The following is a 19,824-nucleotide window of genomic DNA, read 5'->3' as shown; positions in this document are numbered from 1 at the left end:
TAAGCTGAGTTTATCTTGTAACCTTTGTGCTTTCTGAATTTAAAATGCAATTCATAGTTACAGGAAGATGGATTTTCCCACAATTTTTTGCCTTTAAATACCTTTGAAAAAAGATCTACAAGGATGCATCAGAACCGAGAGGTTATGGCTATAAAGAAAGATTGAACACACTGGGATAACCGCGGAAAGTGTGGAGAAACTCAGCAGGTCTGGTAGCATCTGTGGAGGGAGAAACCAGGTTAAGTTTTGAGTTTGATATAACTCTTCATCGAAACCTCAAACTCTGAGGTAGCGAGAACAGCAGAAGCTGGAGTCAGTGTGGAGCTGGAGGAACACAGCAGGCCAGGCAGCATCAGAGGAGCAGGAAAGTTGACATTTCGGGTTGGGAGTCTTCAGTTCAGAAACATGAACTCTGTTTCTTTCTCCACAGATGCTGCCAGACATGCTGAGTTTCTCCAACACTTTCTGTTTTTGTTTCAGAGTTCCAGAATCCATAATATTTAGCTTTCATTTGAACAGCTGGTGTTCTTAACCTGAGTAAAATGAAACCTAAGGATGTTTAAAGTAAAGATGTTTCTTATAACAGAGAACAGGCTTACACTTTAGGAGAAGGCCAAATTGATGAATCAAAAATGTTGGATAGCTTATAATAAATCTGAAAGCAATTCTTTATGTAGGGAACCATAGAATTCCTAAAGTGCAGAAAGCAGGCCATTCGGTTCATCGGGTCCACACTGACCCTCTGAAGAGCATCCCACCCAGACCCACTTCCCTACCCTATCCCTATAACCCTGCATTTCCCATGGCTAACCCAACTAACCTACACATCCCTGGACACTATGGGTAATTTAACATAGCCAATCCACCTAACCTGTACATCTTTGGACTGAGGGAGAAAACCGGAGCACCCGGAGGAAACCCATGCAGACTCGGGGAGAATGTGCAAACTCCACACAGACAGTCGCCTGAGGCTGGACTTAGAAGCTGGAGGCATTCCCTGAGAGGATGGTGAGAGTATGGAATGCACTATCACAGAGAGCACTTAAGGTAAATTGTGTAGAATTATTTAAGGGAAAGCTGATAAAAAAGCAGGAGGGAGAAAGGAAGTGAATGTCACATGGAAAAGATTAGGTGAAAATTTGTGGGAGGAGATCCACATGGAGTATAAATGCTCACCTAGATTGGATGAACTGAAATGAAACAGGTTTTGTTGCTGAAAATATGTATGCAAGATAAGTAAATAGTGGAGGAATATAAAGAATTCTAGCATATCAAGCTCTTGCGTAAGCACTGGGGTCAGAGACAAATTGGGAGTTTGTACAGTGGGAATGTAGGGAAGAGGAAATTAGTGTAGAATGATGTCTTTGTCACTCCAGAGGAACAATAGAACACCATGAAGTAGAACAATGTCCCTTTATAGCCAGTCCACCTACATTCTTCATTTGCCTATGCCACTTTGTCTTTTATTTCAAACTGTTTCTGCTTCTGATTGTAGGCAAATTGTTTGGAGGAAAGCTCTCTGGTTTTGGTCTGAATATCAACCTGGGATATTGCAGAAAGCGTTTCACCAGTGACTTTAACAGTGAATGTGTAATTCTCAATATAGAACAAGGTAAATTCAATTTATTTCACATTCTGTGCTTTATAGATTCAATATGCATATAGATTCATCATGTTATAGAAAGAGATATTTCTCACATAGTTTGCCTTTAATTACCTGTTAGAAAAGATTTTGTACTAGTCATGAGAGTTTATAACCAGATTTAACAAGTTGAGGAAAATAAAAGCAGAAATGCTGAGAATGCAAACCAGGTCAGATAACATCTGTGGGATCGTTCATGAACAAGTCAGGTCTCTTTTATCTAACGTTGATCTTGCTTTGTGCATGTCCTGTGCAGATGTAACCTTGTATGCTAAACTCTGTCTAAGGACCCTAAGATCTGTATACCCTTGTATGTTATGATGTGTCCAGATGGGCTGCATGCAAAACAAGACTTTTCACTGTACTTAGGTGCATATGATGACAATAAACCAAATCAAATCTCTGGAGAGGAGCTGGCTGAAGGATGACCTCAGTGAGGTCTTTTAAATGAAAGTGGTTTGATAGGGTAGATGTAGAAAAAAATGCTTCCACTTGTGGGGTACCCATTCATGGGAATCATAAATTTAAAAAACTAATAAATTCAATACGGAATTCAAGAGAAGTATTTTTACCTAAAGAGTGGTGAGAATGTGAAACTATCTACCACAAACCTATTAAAGTTATCCATTAAATTTGTGAAAATGTGCAAAAACGTTGAGAAGAGAGCTTTAAATAGACAAAATGCAGTTAAAGATGTCCTAATTTTTGTTTCATTTAACTGGTTGTTATTGGTCATCTGTTTTTCACATTTTTTTTAAAATTCAATGATTTCCTTCTTCACTTGTGCAGTTATTGCTAGTTATCTCTCATTAAGGTATTCTCAGACAACAGGTTTCAGTGCTAGAGATAATGGGAACTGCAGATGCTGGAGAATTCCAAGATAATAAAATGTGAGGCTGGATGAACACAGCAGGCCAAGCAGCATCTCAGGAGCACAAAAGCTGACGTTTTGGGCCTAGACCCTTCATCAGAGAGGGGGATGGGGGGAGGGAACTGGAAGAAATAGGGAGAGAGGGGGAGGCGGACCGAAGATGGAGAGTAAAGAAGATAGGTGGAGAGACTGTAGGTGGGGAGGTAGGGAGGGGATAGGTCAGTCCAGGGAAGACGGACAGGTCAAGGAGGTGGGATGAGGTTAGTAGGTAGATGGGGGTGCGGCTTGGGGTGGGAGGAAGGGATGGGTGAGAGGAAGAACCGGTTAGGGAGGCAGAGACAGGTTGGACTGGTTTTGGGATGCAGTGGGTGGGGGGGAAGAGCTGGGCTGGTTGTGTGGTGCAGTGGGGGGAGGGGACGAACTGGGCTGGTTTAGGGATGCAGTAGGAGAAGGGGAGATTTTGAAACTGGTGAAGTCCACATTGATACCATATGGCTGCAGGGTTCCCAGGCGGAATATGAGTTGCTGTTCCTCAGTGCTGCATTGGCAATATTCCATACTTCATACCCCGACTTTGTGATCAGTGTAATGAGATGGGGAAGCGTGTTCTGCAATCAGTGAAAAGCTGAAAGAACCACGCATGCTGGAAATCAGAAACAAAACAAAAACAGAAGTTGCTGGAAAAGCTCAGCAGGCCTGGCAGTATCTGTGGAGAGAAATCAGAGCTAGCCTTTCTGGTCTTCAGAACTGATGGCAGCGGGGAAGAAGAGATAGTAGGAACTGCAGATGCTGGGGAATCTGAGATAACAAGATGTAGAGCTGGATGGACACGGCAGGCCAAGCAGCATCAGAGGAGCAGGAAGGCTGATGCTTCAGGCCTAGACCCTTCTTCAGAAATTCATTTCTGAAGGGTCCAGACCCGAAATGTCAGCCTTCCTGCTCCTCTGATGCTGCTTGGCCTGCTGCGTTCATCCAGCTCTACACGTGGATATCTCATAGCTAGGAAGAAGTTGCTTTTTATGCAGAAAATAAAGTTATGGGGGGTGGTAAAAGAGTAAATGATCGGTGGAGAGAGAGAGAGAGAGAAGGACAGTTGGACAGACAAAGGAGTAGGTAATGATCAGCCTGGGAGAATGAATAGCAAATAATGGGGAGTCTTCATGGCTAACAATGGATTGTGCATAATAGCAGACCACGTGATAATGAAGCCTGGTGTGTGAGGGTTGGAGTAGGATATGGAAGAAGGTGCTTCAAGCCCTAAAACTATTGAACTCTATACTAAGTCCAGAAGGCTGCAGAGATTTTGAGCAGAAATGAGGTGTTGTCCTTCCAGCTTGTTCTGAGCTTTGCTCGAGCACTGCAGCAAGCCTGAGAATGAGACATTGGCCAGGGAACAGGATGGCATGTTTAAGTGGCAGGCAACTGGAAGCTCAGAGTCATTTTTTTGGGAAAAGAATGTCAGTGTTCTGCAAAGCAGCCACCCCATCTACACTTCATTTCTCCAATGGGGGGGAGACAACATTGTGAGCAATGAATGCGGTAGACTAGATTGAGGGAAGTGTAGGTAAAGTGCTCTTCACCTGGAAGACAAGTTTGCGCCCTTGGATAGTGAGAATGGAGGAGGTAAATGGATTACAGCGGAAGATGCTGTGGGGCTGTGGGGGATTTTGGGTGTGAACAAAGAGTGTACCATGTGTCTTAGGGGAAAGGTGCCTGCAGATGGCTGACAAGGGAGGGGAGGGGAATATATGTTGAGTGGTGGCAACTTGCTTGAGGTGGCAGAAATAACAGCTAATGATCCTCTGGATGTGGATACTGGTGGGATGGTAAATAAGGATAAGGGGAACCGTATCACTGTTGTGGGGGTGGGGGGAAGAGAGATGTGAGGTTGGAAGTGCGGGAGGTGGGTCAGGCCCAGTTGAGAGCCCTGTCAACAATAGTGCCAGGGAATCCTTGGTTGAGGAAGATGGTGGACATTTTGGAGGCTCCTTTGTCAAAGTTAGCCTCATCAGGACAAATGCGATGGAGAAAGAGGAACTGGAGAATGGAATGGAATCATTAGAGGAAGCAAGGTGTGAGGATGTATAGTCACAGAATGATAGAGTAATACAGCAGAGAAACAGGCCCTTCAGCTCAAACTGTTCCATGCTGACCATGGTGCCCAGTCAGCTTGTTCTAATTTCCCATATTTGGTCCATATTCCTCTGAATCCTTCCCATCCATGTACCTAGCCAACTGCTTTTTAAACATTGCTATTGTACCTGCCTCAATCACTTTCTCTGGCAGCACATTCCATGTACGCACTATACTCTGTGTGAAGAAGTTGCCTGTCAGATCCTTCTAAAATCTTTCCCCTCTCACCTTAAACCAATACCCTCTAGTTTTCAATTCCCCACCCTGGGGGAAAAGAAGATATGCATACATCTGATCCATGCCCCTCTAAATTTTATTCACCTCAGTAAAGTCATCCCTCATTTTAGAACATTGAACATAGAACATTACAGCACAGCACAGGCCCTTCGGCCCTCTATGTTGTGCCGACCTGTCATACCGATCTCAAGCCCATCTAACCTACACTATTCCATGTACGTCCATATGCTTATCCAATGATGACTTAAATGTACATAAAGTTGGCGAATCTACTACCGTTGCAGGCAAAGCGTTCCATTCCCTTCCTACTCTCTTTGTAAAGAAACTACCTCTGACATCTGCCCTATATCTTTCACCCCTCTATTTAAAGCTATGTCCCCTCGTGCTCGCCGTCACCATCCTAGGAAAAAGGCTCTCCCTATCCACCCGATCTGACCCTCTGATTATTTTATATGTTTCAATTAAGTCACCTCTCAACCTTCTTCTCTCTAATGAAAACAGCCTCAAGTCCCTCAGCCTTTCCTCGTAAGACCTTCCTTCCATACCAGGCAACATCCTAGTAAATCTCCTCTGCACCCTTTCCAAAGCTTCCACATCCTTCTTATAATGCGGCGACCAGAACTGTACACAATACTCCAAGTGCAGCCGTACCAGAGTTTTGTACAGCTTCACCATAACCTCTTGGCTCTGGAACTCGATCCCTCTATTAATAAAAGCTAAAACACTGTATGCCTTCTTAACAGCCCTGTCAACCTGGGTGGCAACTTTCAAGGATCTGTGTACATGGACACCGAGATCTCTCTGCTCATCTACACTGCTAAGAATCTTACCATTAGCCCTGTACTTTGCCTTCTGGTTACTCCTACCAAAGTGCATCACCTCACACTTGTCTGCATTAAACTCCATTTGCCACCTCTCAGCCCAGCTCTTCAGCTTATCTATGTCTCTCTGCAACTATAGCATCCTTTGTCACTATCCACAATTCCTCCGACCTTAGTGTCGTCTGCAAATTTACCAACCCATCCTTCTACGCCCTCATCCAGGTCATTTATAAAAAAGTCAAACAGTAGTGGACCCAACACCGACCCTTGCGGTACATCACTAGTACTGGTCTCCAGGATGAACATTTCCCATCAACTGCCACCCTCTGTCTTCTTTCAGCAAGCCAATTTCTGATCCAAACTGCTATATCTCCCACAATTCCATTCCTCCGCATTTTCCTATGTTCCAAGGAATAGAATCCTATCCTGGCCAACCTCTCCCTATAACTTGGGCTTACGAGTCTTGGCAACATCCTCAGAAATCTGTGCACACTTTCCAGTTTAACAATGTCTGTCCTGGAAAGACTGTACTTAGTATTCCAAGTGTGGCCTCGCCAATGACTTATAAAACTGTAACATAACATAGCAACTCCTATATCCAGTACTTTGTCTGATGAAGGCCAGCATGACAAATGTCTTCTTCATCAGCCCATCCACCTGCAACGCTGCTTTCAGTGAACTATATACTTGTATTCCATGTCCTGGCAGCATCTTAGGAGCATAAAAGCTGACGTTTCGGGCCTAGACCCTTCATCAGATGAAGGGTCCAGGCTTGAAATGTCAGCTTTTATGCTCCTAAGATGCTGCTGGGCCTGCTGTGTTCATCCAACTTCACACTTTGTTATCTTGGATTCTCCAGCATCTGCAGTTCCCATTATCTCTGTATTCCATGTCCTTCCATGTTCCATGTTCTTCTACGTTCTATGTTTCACAACACTCCTCAGGACCTTACATTTACTATATAACTCCTAACTTATCTGTAACACCTCACACTTATCTGTTTTGAATTACATTTGCCAATCCTCAGCTTCGCCACCTGACCAAGACCCCTTTGTAATTTTTGATAACCTTCTTCGCTATCCTCCTAATTTTATATCAACTGCAAACTTACTGATCATAACTTGCACATTCACATCCAGATCATTTATGTAAATAACAAATAACAAAGGTCTCAGCACTGACTCCTGTGACATACCACTAGTCGCAGGCCTCCAGTCTGAGAAACAACCTTCAATCATTGCCCTCTGCTTCCCACCATTGAGCCAACTAGGACACTCTCCCTGGATACCATATGTTCGAACCTTTGTAACTAGCCTGCCATGTGGGACTTTGTCAAAGGCCTCACTAAAGTCCATATAGATAACATCCACTGCCCTACCCATATACATTCTCCTGGTTACATTTTGGAAAAGCTCTAAAAGATTTGTCAGATATGACTTCCTTGCACTAATCCATGCAGACGATCCCTAATCAGACCTCGACTATCCAAATGTTGGTTGATCCTGTCCCTCAGTATCCTTTCCAATAAATTGCCTATTGCTGATATCAGGCTCACTGGCCTGTAGTTCCCTGGCTTGACTTTGCTCCCTTTCTTACACAATGGAACAACATTAGCCACACTCCAGTCTCCCAGAACTTCACCAGTGGCTAAAGATGAAGCAGAAATCTCTGCAAGGGCCTCTGCAATTTCTTCCATAGCCTCCCACATCATCACAGAATGGACTTGATCAGGCCCAGGGGATTTATCCACCTTAGTATGTTTGAAGGCTGTAAACACCTCCTCTCTGGTAATATGTATGCAGTCCAAAACATCCTCACTTGTTTTCCTTGTTCCCATAGCATCCATGATTCTCTCATCAGTCAAAACTGAGGAGGAATATTCATTAAAAATCTCCTGTGGCTCTACACAAAGATCGTCATGCTGATCTTTACGGGGACCTATTCTCTCCCTAAACACCATTTTACTTTCAGTAACCCTACAGAACCTCTTGGGATTATCTGTAAATTTATCTGCCATATCCAACCCATACCCTCTTTTTGTTCTTCTGATTTCCCTCTTAAGTGTGCTCCTATGCTTTTCATAGTCATCTCAGGATTCATTGAGCCCGATAGTTTAAACCCAATGCATTCCTTCTTCTTTCTCCTGACCAGAGCTTCAACATCCTTCATTGGCCAGGGATCCTTAAATCTACCAGCTTTTCCCTTTACCTTAACAGGGACATTCTGTCCCTGGACTCTTGATATCTCACTTTTAAAAGCCTCCTATTTTCCAGTCATTCCTTTTCCTTCAAATAGACTCACCCAATTGACCTCTGCTGGATCTTGCCTAATGTCCCCACAATTGGCCCGGATCCAGTTTAGCACCTTACCCTGTGGTTCTGTCCTATCTTTTTTCATAACTGTGTCAAAACCAAGAGAGTTATGGTCACTGGACCCAAAGTGTTTTCCGACTGACACTTCAGTTAGTTGCCCAACCTCATTTACTAAGGGGAGGTCCAGTGTTGCACCCTCCCAAGTAAGGCCCTCTACATATTGATTTAGGAAACTTCCTTGGACACGTTTGACAAATTCCACCCCATCCGGGCCTTTTACACTCTGGGTGGCCCAGTCAAGACAGGGGAAATTAAAATCTCCAACCAACACCACTCTATTACTCCTACAGGTATCGGCAATATCTCAACACATGTGCTTCTCTTGTACCTGCTGGTTATTTGTGGGTCTACATTACAGTCCCAACAGGGTGACCATTCCCTTGTTGTTTCTAAGTTCTAACCATATGGCCTCATCTGATGAACCCCTTAAGAGTATCCTCTCTGAGCACTGTTGTTATGTCCTCCCTTATCAAAAGGGAAACACGCCTCCTCGCTTGCTTGTCGCTCTGTCATGACTGTAGCATCTCTATGCTGGAACATTGAGCTGCCAGTCCTGCCCTTCTCTCATCCATGTTTCTGTTATGGCTGTAATAGTCAAGGTAACTGTGGGAGTCAGTGGATTTGTTGTGGATATTCGTGGCCAGTCTATCCCCAGAAATGGAAAGATAGATGTTGAGGAAGGGAAGGGAGGAGTCAAAGATAGATCAGGTGAAAATCGAAAGAACTGTGGATGCTGGAAATCAGGAACGAAAACAGAAGTTGCTGGAAAAGCTCAGCTGGTCTGGCAGCATCTATGAAGGAAAAGACAGAGTTAAAGTTTCGTGTCTGGTCACCCTTCCTCAGAACTGAGGGTAGATAGGAAAATGTTGGCTATAATGCAAAAGTGTGGGGAGGGAGTAGGGAATAAACAGTGGGTGGGGTTAGAGCCCAAAGAAAGAGAGGATAGCTGGACAGACAAAAGAATGAATAATGATCAGGCTAGGAGGATGAATAGTTATTAATAGGGATTGTTAGCAAAGGAATGAATAACATCTCAATGATAACAACACCAGGATTGACAAATTCAGTATTTGAAATGATTCAGAACAGAGGGATGGCCATGGGTCCCAGTTACACCTGTCTCTTTGTGGGGTATTTGGAACATTCATTGTTCCAGTCCTAGTCTGGCCCCCACCCGAAACTCTTTTTCTGGCACATCGATGATATCATTGATGCTGCTTCCCTCTCTCATCCAGGATTAGAAAGGTTTATCAATTTCACTTCCAATTTCTACCCTGTTCTCACGCTCACTCCTTACCCCCTCCTCCCACGACCTTTGCATGATAACCACCATTTTCCTATCTATCTTCAGTTCTAGGGAAGGGTCACAACTCAAAACATGAACTCTGATTTCTCTCCCCAGATGCTTCCAGACCTACTGAGCTTTTCCAGCAATTTCTGTTTTTGTTTCTGATTTACAACATCCGCAGTTCTTCCAGCTTTGACTTTGTCTTATGATCCCACCCTTTAAAATGAGAAATATCACAGTAAACATGTTTCTACCTGTATCATTGAAAAAAATTATGTCATTAGGTTTTTGTGCATTTTACTGTGCAATCGAATAGATTGCGTTCATATACATAGGAGATGATCTCTTGGGCACAAAAATGGAGGTTTGCTAATGCCTAATAACCCAAAACCAGCAAAATCCATCAGCTTTAGGGCCTTAAGACTATAAAATACAGTAGTACAATTAGGCCATTTGGCCCATCAAGTCTCCTCCACCATTTGATCATGGTTGATATGTTTCTCAACCACATTCTTCTGCCTTCACCCTATAATCTTTAATCCCCTAACAGTGAAAAACCTATCTATCTCTGTCTTAAATACGCTCTGTAACTTGGTCTCCACCACCCTCTGCAGCAATAAGCTCCACAGATTAACCACCCTCTGATTGAAGAATCCCTCCTCATCTCAGTTCTAAAGGGTTATCCCTTCACTCTGAGCCTGTGCCCTTGGGCCCTAGTCTCTCCTACCAGAGGAAATATCTGCTCCATGTCCACTGTACAGGCCTATCAGTATTCTGTAAGTTTCAATCAGATCTCCCTCATCCTCCTAAACTCCATCATGACAGGCCCAAAGCCTTCCAATGTTTCCCATATGACAAGAACTTCATATCCAGGATCATTCTTGCAAACCTCCTCTGGTCTGCCTCCAATGCCAGCTCATCCTTCTCAGATACAAGGCTCAAAACAACTCACAATATTCCAAATGAGTAAAAACGTTGTATAAAACTTGTTTTGAAAAATGGAAGAAAATAACGATAAAGAAATCATAGAATCCTGAAAGAAGAAAGACATACTGATATGTAATAAATCGTGAACAGACTTCCTTGAGTTACTTACAGAGATTATCATCTTTTATTTTGTTTCTCAGATTGTTATGGTCAAAATTCTCACACTTCTTATTCAGATAGTTTAACAATGAGATTGTACAGCAGGAGGCGGTGAAGCTGCAACTGAAGATAGGATTCTCTTCTCACAGTGACATCTTCCGCTCCACTGTTTATGCAAAATGAAATCCCCCTGCCCTGCAGTAGGAAGGCCTGGTTTCCTAAGGAGATGAGGACAGCTAACAGGGCCACGACAAGAAACTTGTTCCAAAGTGCCCCCTATCAGCCACACTCTGTATCAACGACATGCCAGGAAATTGTTTACATACAGAATTTCTACTGTAAATGTTAGATTGTAGGTAAGTTCATTGTTGGATTCTGACACGGAAATGTGTCCAGAAATCTTCATGAGATGTTGTACGGGAAGTGCATTAATGCCCAATTTTTAACAATAATCAGTAGACAAATAGATTTCCTGCTGTGGTAAAGTAATTGCTCCTATTTATTTCTAGAGTGATCAAGAATGGGATGGTATTTCCTTCATTCTCTGCTGAATGGGGTCAACAAGTACTCCACATCCCTGGGGAAAGTGTGGCTCTCAGTCATTTTCATCTTTCGTCTCCTGGTCTTGGTGGTGGCAGCTGAGACTGTATGGGGAGATGAACAGAGTGACTTTGTGTGCAACACACAGCAACCTGGTTGCAGGAATGTGTGCTACGACCGTTTCTTCCCCATCTCCCATATCAGGCTGTGGGTTTTCCAGCTCCTCTTTGTGTCCATTCCATCATTTCTCATCGGCATGCACGTGCGTCAAAGGAAGAAATGCAAGAAGAATATAAAAATCTTTAATCAGAATGCAGATTTGCAGAAAGTAAAAATCGATGCCCCTCTTTTACGAACTTACTTGGTCAGCATTTTGTTTAAAATGTTGTTTGAAGCTGTCTTTATGTTCTTGTTCTATTGGATTTATGAAGGCTATAAGATGCTCAGACTTGTCAAATGCAGTGAATACCCTTGTCCTAACACTGTGGATTGTTTCATTTCTAGACCAACTGAGAAAACGATTTTCACTCTTTTCATGTTAGTGATTTCAGCTGTATGCATCTTGTTGAATGTTGCTGAACTGTGCTACTTAGTTGTCAGGTATTGTGTTATGCAATGGAAGAAAAACATTTTTGCTGCAACGAGGAGCAATGAAAACAAAAAATTAACAGTTGCTCTTAGTTCGTCGAATATCAGCACAACAAAATTTGACAATGACCAAAACAGCAATTCTGATATCACTTCTATATTTTAAAAAAGACAATGACTCCTGAATTATTTATAGCTTCACAATATGCTTGTAATTCTAGACTCAATTACCTTGTGACTTTGAAACAAAATATTATCAAGAAGAGATGATGTATCAATTTTTCTGCAGTCCGTTTATTTTGATATCCCATTATTCTGTTTATCACAGTTATATGTTGCTGCCATTTTAATTTACGCATTCCTGGGTTCCTTATGAACACATGATCACTTTTGTTGAAGCTGATTGCAAACCTCTGGGAACAAAGCTTCAATAAATTGAACAAAGAAGGATTATACATAAAGTGACGCATTCTTAGAAGGAAAGGATCTGACATACATTAGAAACATTATCGCAGTAAGCTATAAACTGTTTTGAATAGAAGTTGAATGTCAAAACACCAGAGAATTGGGTTAAATGAAATGTTTTATTCAAAACTCAATAATTGTGCCTAAAATACCTGAGAAGCAATGTGCTGGTGAATGAGTTTCTCCAACAATTTCTATTTTTATTGCGCCCATATCTCCAGTTTGTGTGATTTCCTGATGCCACTTCATGTAAAGCTGTCGGAACTGATAGTTTTCACCACGGATGTGGGAATCTGGCCGCTGAGAGATAAGTTGTCATACTGCTCACATTCACCAGTGTTGACCGATTGTGGAAAAGTGGACAACAAATGAAAGGCCCATCTTTGAAGTAGCTGGTCATGAAATGAAAAATTCTACATTCAGCCAAGCTTTGTTATTCTACTTACTCAAGGACAAACTGTGCAGAAACTGAAACATTGTCAGTCTCAGCAGTTAAATATTCTCCTTTTCATTGTTTGAATCAAACTGTCAACTGTTATTTTTTGAGAGTGTCTAAAGAAATCTTAGAATCATATTTAAGAATAGATTTTCAGATCCAGTGTCCTATCTTTCTTGTTCCTGGATAATGGATCCAGAATGTCTTCTCTCCATGGAGCTCGTTCAGTGAGTGCAATTGCCTGGATATGGAGCTGAGAAACTGAATGGCTAACTCCTGGCTTAAGGTATAACTGGAATATGTGATTCATTTGTTATGTTTGTCAGGATTATGGCAGCACAGTGACTGTTTTGGAATGTAAAAATATACCTCATGATATAAACATGATTATATATTACAATAAATTACTTATGTTTGAACTAAGCTGCGCCTTGAGTTACACTTGAACTTGAAAATGAAGCTACTGATTTCAATGCCGCCCCTTCAGTTGTGTTTGGAGGTGAGTAACACACAAATGGCCTTGAAGCTTTTAGGTGACATCTGTACTTTCTTCCTGCCACTTCCCTGATTGTAACTGGGCTCACAAGGCTGATGGAGAGTTGCTTACCCCACTGTTAAATTGAGGCCCTTAAGTGGCCTCATCCCATGAACAGCAAACAGGGAGTACACGGGCAGTCCTATATGCATCCCAGGAAGAAAAAGTTCCAGTCTGGTTTGTTTACTGGCTTCTGGGGAGGGGTCTGTCATCCAAAGCAACTCTCTACCTGATTGGATGCCTCGGCATTGGGCTAGGCACTGCATCACCACCAACCTCCTTCAGCAAACCCCGACTCCCATCCTCAACCACATGGGTGCCTGGGCCCTTGACTTCCCCAGGTGCAACGCCAGCTACTGCCACCCAACCTGATGGCACTGTCCGTACTAGACAACTGCTGGACTCTAATTGGCTTGCTGTTCTTGTGGGTGTTTTTCGATGGTGTTTCATCTCCGGCAGTTCAGAGGTGCACTGCTGACCACTAGTGTCAGTTTGTCATTTTATTCTGGTGAACCTTCCCCAAAGGGATGACTCGGGAAGGGGGTGGCATCTTCTCCACCCCACGCCAGCCTCCAGTCTGGGACCCACATCCCCCCACCCCGCATTAGCCTCCAGTCTGGGACCCATCTCCCTCCACCCCGCATCAGCCTCCAGTCTGGGACCCATTGCCCCCCTGCACCAGCCTCCAGTCTGGACAGGCAAGACACTATTGCCTTAGTCAAATATCACCCAAGGAATCAGGGGAATACTGAGAACAAGTATGAACTGGGGAAAATGTTACGGGATATCCATAACACAAGTAAAACAAGATGGCAGCCGAGCAGGAAGCTGCAGGCAGAGCTCCTCCATTCTGCCTGTACTTTTGCTTTTTTTTTCTCTTGAGTTTTTTCAAGAAAAGCTTTTAACTTTTTAAACTTACTCAGAGAGGTAGAGAGGAGGTGAGTCCCAGATTGGAGGCTGGTGTGGGGGGTGGGTAGGTGGGTCGCAGACTGGAGACTGGTACGAGGGGGATGTGGGTCCCAGAATGGAGGCTGGCGCGGGGGGCTTGATGAGTCCCAGACTGGAGGCTGATGCGGGGTGGAGGGAGATGGGTCCCAGACTGGAGGCTGGTGCAGGGGGGCAATGGGTCCCAGACTGGAGGCTGATGCGGGGTGGGGGGAGGTGGGTCCCAGACTGGAGGCTGGTGCAGGGGGGCAATGGGTCCCAGACTGGAGGCTGATGCGGGGTGGAGGGAGATGGGTCCCAGACTGGAGGCTGATGCGGGGTGGAGGGAGATGGGTCCCAGGCTGGAGGCTGATGCGGGGTGGGGGGAGGTGGGTCCCAGACTGGAGGCTGGCGTGGGGTGGAGATGAGTCCCAGACTGGAGGCTGATGCGGGGTGGGGGGAGGTGGGTCCCAGACTGGAGGCTGGCGCAGGGTGGGTGAGTGGGTCCCAGACTAGAGGCTGGTGCAGTGGGGGGAGTGGGTCCCAGACTGGAGGCTAGGGCAGGGGGGAGATGAATCCCAGACTGGAGGCTGATGTGGGGTGGGGGCAGGTGCGTCCCAGACTGGAGGCTGGCGCAGGGGGGGTGAGTGGGTCCCAGACTAGAGGCTGATGCAGTGGGGGGAGTGGGTCCCAGACTGGAGGCTAGGGCAGGGGGGAGATGAATCCCAGACTGGAGGCTGATGTGGGGTGGGGGCAGGTGCGTCCCAGACTGGAGGCTGATGCGGGGAGGGGAGGTGGGTCCAGACTGGAGGCTGGCGTGGGGGTTTGATGAGTCCCAGACTGGATGCTGGCGCAGGGCGGGAGTGGGTACCAGACCAGACACCTGCGCAGAGGGAGATGAGCCCTGGCCCGGAAATGAAGTCTCGAGTTTTGAAGACTGGCACGGTCTAGCAACGTGGCCCAGTGCAGTCTGGAGACTCAGTTCTGGCATGGCTTGGGGTGTAAATCAAGTATCTTCTTCCCCGTTTTGATGCTGGGCTTTTATTTATTATTCTTTCAATTTCACAGATACCTAAGTATCTGTACCTAGGTGTCTTGTATCTAAGATAGTGCCATAAGCAGTGACATTGCAAACTTTTCACTGCACTTACTTGAGTGCATGTGACAATAAAGTGAATTCAATTCAATTCAAAACTGAGTTTGATGTCGGAAACAGAGATAACAAGCTGTAGACCTGGATGAACATAGCAGGCCAGGGAGCATCAGAATAGCTGCTTGGCCTGCTGCGCTCATCCAGCCTTATACCTTGTTATCTCAAATTCTCCATCATTGGCAGTTCCGACTATCTCTTAATTGTTGGAATATTTTCTGTCAGGGAGATTCAATGGCTACCATGTGGGATATCTACAAAGCAAAGATCACCAGCTTTCGTGAACTTCTTATAAGCAAAATACAGGTCAACGTTTGGCTGTTTTAACTCAAACTCAAGGAGTTACTCAATAGTCAGGTGCCTGGTGTGGCTGAAGGATTTAGGTGAACTTTGTAGAAATGACCTGGATTAGTTTAATTTGATCTGAATCAGATTTCTTGAAATTTGCCTTTGACAAATTCAACTATGAGGTCCCTATTATTTTCTGAAAGATCACCATGAACATCTATAGTGGAATTTAATTGTTTGGGACAAAAGTCAGCCTTCATCAAGAAAGATTTCAGATTTTTGCAGTGAGTGCAGATATAGGTGTAAATTTTGAATTTTTGCAATATTGGAGAGACAATGATTCACTAACATGAGGTATAATGTACATGTATCAATTTTTATGTGGCAAATTTATTACATTAGTGTTGATTTGATAGACGAGTGGCTGTTTTCCTTTGCAGTATTGGATATAAAGTTAATATCCTAATAGTGAGTATTTTTCTGGAAGCCTGGTATGTTACTTACATGTTTAATTCCATCTGATGCAAGCAGCTTGGATGTAGTCCCTAGTGCAGTTCTTGTTCATCTGACTAAAATAAAACTTCCACCTGAGAGGATCAGAATGTTAAACCTCTGATTTGGAATTGATGGAATGACCAGACGTTGGCTGGTCTGCACAAACACTGCTAATGAACTAGAATGGGCGCACAAACACAGAAGTTGCTGGAAAAACTCAGCAGATCTGGCAGCATCTGTGAAGAAAAAAATCAGAGTTAATGTTTCGAGTCTGGTGATCCTTCCTCAGAACTGCTGGTAGCTGGGAAAATGGCAGTTTATATGCAGAAAATAGGGAGGGGGATGGATAATTGCTTCCAGAAGCCTGCCACTTTAACGCACCATCCTGTTCCCTGGCTAATATCTCCGTCTCTGACTTGCTCAGTGTTCCAGTGAAGCTCAGCACAAGCTGGAGGAACAACACCTCATTTTCTGCTTGGAGACGCTGCAGCCCTCTGGACTCAATATCGAGTTCAATAATTTTAGGTCCTGAACTCTCCCATGTCCCAGCCCCCTACCCCACACACTAGGTGTTGCTACCACACAGCCTGCCATCACACACTACCTATTGTTAGTCACTAACAGCCCCCATTAATAGCTATTCACCCTCCCAGCCTGATTGTTATCAACTTCCTTATCTAGACAACTGATCTCCTCTCTCTTCAGTGCTATCCTTTATCCTTTACTCCCTACCCCACCCTCTCCCTATTTTCTGCATGTAAACTGACGTTTTCCCAGCCACCACTAGCTCTGAGGAAAATGACTGGACATGAAACATTAACTCTGATTTTTTCTTCACATATGTTGCAGACGTCTGAGCTTTTCCAGCAACTTTTGTTTTTGTTCCTAATTTACAGCATTGTGCACTTCTTTCGGTTTTTATGTAGAATGGGAGCACAATCACTCCGCTGATGTTCTGTCCCTCCCTATTGTAAAGAATCCCAGCTTTATTTCTAATCACCTCCTGCTGAAACTAGAAACTCACATGTGGCTAATTTTACACTTTCACCTTATAGCTACAACTGTATACCAATAACTGGCCAATAGGACTAATTAGCAAAGCGGACTTCCAAACATTTGTTGATGTTGTATTTCAGGCTAACTAATTTGGAAAAGTACGAGATGATGAACTAATCATGTAAACCATTGCTTATTACTGGCATCTCAACATAACAAGGTAAATGCTTCACAAGTAAATTAGTGTTTGGGTGGAGGTAAGTTATATTAAATTAAAGTTTTTGCAAGCATTCCATTCATGATTTCAATTAGTGTACGAATCACTTGCCTGTTTAATTTTATGTTCTTTATTATAATTAAGTAGCAAAATTGCCAGGCAATGGCCATCTCCAACACGAGAAAATCTAACCACCACCCATGACATTAAATGGTGTTGCCATCACTAAATCCCTCACTATCAATGGGGTTACCATTGACCAGAAACTCAGTTGGACTAACCACATTAACAATGGCAACAAGGACAGGTCAAAGGCTAGGAATCTAGCAGCAGGTAACTCACCTCATGACTCCTCAGACTCTGTCCACCATTTACATGGAACATGTCAGAAGTGTGATGGAGTGCTCCTTACTTACCTGGATAAGTTCAGTTCCAACAATATTCAAGAGGTTTGACACTATCCAGGGCAAAACAGCCCACTGATTTGCACCATATCCACCAACATCCATTCCCTCCAACACTGGCGCTCAGTCGCAGCAGTGTGTACTATGTACAAAAAGCACAGCAGAAATTTACCAAAGATCCTCAGGCAGCACCTTCCAAACACACCACCACTTCTAAAAGGACATGGGAACTGATACATGGGAACACAATCTGCTGCAAGTTGCCCTTCCAGACTCTCACCATCCTGGCTTGGAAGTATATTACTGTTCCTTCACTGTCACTTGGTCAAAATCCTGGAATTCCCTCCTATCAGCATTGTGCGTCAACTTTCAGTCCATGGACTGCAACAGTTCAAGATAGTGACTCACAATCACCTTCTGAAAGGCAACTCGGAATAGTTAAAAAATGATAGCCCAGCCAGAAATGACCAATCTATGACTGAATAGAATATAATTACAGCAATTTGGGAAGCAAATATTTTGGGGATACCATATCAGCAAATTGAGACTTAACAGAGGCAAACGTAGCAAGCTTAGCAGAAACAGGGAACTTAGTTGAGGATAAAAGCAAAATACTGCAGATGCTGGAGATCTGAAATTAAAATGGAAAGAGCTTGAAAAACTCACCAGGTTTGGCAGTATCTGCAGAGAGAAAGACAGAGCAATGTTTTGGGTCTAAGTGTAACTCTTTTGGGCCAGTAGTTGCTTACGTATTGTACCACTAGGTTTAGAAGGTGCAGAGACAAAAATTGATTCCGGTACTGAGTCTATTTTCCCTTAATGCTAACAAGATGGAAGCAGGCAAACTGAAGGGACATTTGAAAAGTAATTTCTATGCTCCTGCCAGATTCTGAGCTGTACCTGGTTCTGTTTATTCCTAGGGTGAACAAAAATGGATTGGCATTCCCTTCAATCTTTGCTGGGTGGAATGAACAAGTACTCCACATCCCTGGGGAAAGTGTGGTTCTCGGTCATTTTCATCTTTCGTGTCCTGGTCTTGGTGGTGGCAGCTGAGACTGTATGGGGAGATGAACAGAGTGACTTTGTGTGCAACACACAGCAACCTGGTTGCAGGAATGTGTGCTATGACCGTTTCTTCCCCATCTCCCATATCAGGCTGTGGGTTTTCCAGCTCCTCTTTGTGTCCATTCCATCATTTCTCATCGGCATGCACGTGCGTCAAAGGAAGAAATGCAAGATGAATATAAAAATCTTTAATCAGAATGCAGATTTGCAGAAAGTAAAAATCGATGCCCCTCTTTTTCGAACTTACTTGGTCAGCATTTTGTTTAAGTTGCTGTTTGAAGCTGTCTTTATGTTCTTGTTCTATTGGATTTATGAAGGCTATAAGATGCTCAGACTTGTCAAATGCAGTGAATACCCTTGTCCTAACACTGTGGATTGTTTCATTTCTCGACCAACTGAGAAAACAATCTGTACGATTTTCATGTTGGTGACTTCAGCTGTATGCATGCTGTTGAATGTTGCTGAACTATGCTACTTAATTGTAAAATACTCCATTTTTCAGTACAAGCTCTGTATTTCCAACAAAAACCAATAAAATAAACTGACTTTCTTCAAAGATTGATAGAAGTTTGAATGAGGCTAACTGATATCTGAATAGTTTGTGATTCAGACATGGATCATTAGCAAACATTTCCTCAAAATGTTAAATTCCTTCACTCCGCAGAAGTATTGTTTAAAGTCTGAATAGGAGTATGAATTCAGGACACTTGTCTAGAAAAAATGAAATTTGGTTCCTCTTCCTGATATTTTCCTCCACCAATTCCTTTCCCTCTTGTCTCTGTTGCACATTTTAATTCCTTGGGCTTCAAATTCCGGTTGTCCTGTTTACCTTATCCATATGCTTATTCACCAGGGTGGTTGTTGGTAGATTTTTTGAGCTGCCTCGGAATGTCTGATCTGCGCTCATCTCATTAGCGCTTAGGTTTTCTTGCTAATTGACGGATGTGAACAGTTATCAGGCCAATTGTTTTTCAGCTCCACATCCCTTTTTGCCAAACTGCCTCAGATCAGCTAACATTACAAGCCATGGCTCAGATATAAGCATGATCCACATGGCTCCGCTACTTACTGAACGGACTGACCAAACCAAACCGAACCAACCCAGTCAGGTTGCAACAGGATCTCCCTCACAGGCGAATCATCTATAATCTAAGAACAATGAAGTTCTCATGCTTTTGATGGAATTTAGATCTGTGTGTTGTTAAGTCGAATATTTCAAATACCAGATTTATCAACAGAGCTTCACGTAGTAAGGTACAAATACAAAAATA

General features: G+C 43.6%; 2 protein-coding genes across 8 annotated transcripts; both read left to right on the top strand.

Annotated features, from left to right (window-relative positions):
- The first annotated feature begins 897 nt into the window (after positions 1-897).
- On the top strand, positions 898-11,750 carry LOC125465106 (gap junction beta-2 protein-like). 4 transcript variants are annotated; one of them, XM_048558246.2, is made up of 4 exons: positions 898-1,047; positions 1,496-1,612; positions 10,492-10,806; positions 10,960-11,750. In XM_048558246.2, exon 4 carries the CDS (start codon positions 10,971-10,973, stop codon positions 11,742-11,744), a length of 774 nt encoding a protein of 257 aa, XP_048414203.1. In that variant the 5' UTR covers positions 898-1,047; positions 1,496-1,612; positions 10,492-10,806; positions 10,960-10,970; the 3' UTR covers positions 11,745-11,750. The 4 variants fall into 4 exon arrangements, with proteins under 4 accessions (XP_048414203.1, XP_048414208.1, XP_048414206.1 ...); XM_048558249.2 differs by lacking the exon at positions 898-1,047 and having other exon boundaries at positions 1,516-1,612; positions 10,600-10,806; XM_048558250.2 differs by lacking the exon at positions 898-1,047 and having other exon boundaries at positions 1,596-1,612; positions 10,528-10,806.
- On the top strand, positions 1,503-19,093 carry LOC125465107 (gap junction beta-2 protein-like). 4 transcript variants are annotated; one of them, XM_048558253.1, is made up of 3 exons: positions 1,503-1,612; positions 17,008-17,087; positions 18,409-19,093. In XM_048558253.1, exon 3 carries the CDS (start codon positions 18,420-18,422, stop codon positions 19,086-19,088), a length of 669 nt encoding a protein of 222 aa, XP_048414210.1. In that variant the 5' UTR covers positions 1,503-1,612; positions 17,008-17,087; positions 18,409-18,419; the 3' UTR covers positions 19,089-19,093. The 4 variants fall into 4 exon arrangements, with proteins under 4 accessions (XP_048414210.1, XP_059510394.1, XP_048414209.1 ...); XM_048558252.1 differs by lacking the exon at positions 1,503-1,612 and adding an exon at positions 12,908-12,978; XM_059654411.1 differs by lacking the exons at positions 1,503-1,612; positions 17,008-17,087 and adding an exon at positions 12,671-12,765.
- Positions 19,094-19,824: the final 731 nt, after the last annotated feature.

Source organism: Stegostoma tigrinum, chromosome 24, assembly GCF_030684315.1.
Source record: "Stegostoma tigrinum isolate sSteTig4 chromosome 24, sSteTig4.hap1, whole genome shotgun sequence".
In the NCBI taxonomy this organism is placed as follows: domain Eukaryota; kingdom Metazoa; phylum Chordata; class Chondrichthyes; order Orectolobiformes; family Stegostomatidae; genus Stegostoma; species Stegostoma tigrinum.
The sequence above is the reverse complement of the archived record's forward strand: the minus strand, read 5'-3'. Positions and strand labels throughout refer to the sequence as shown.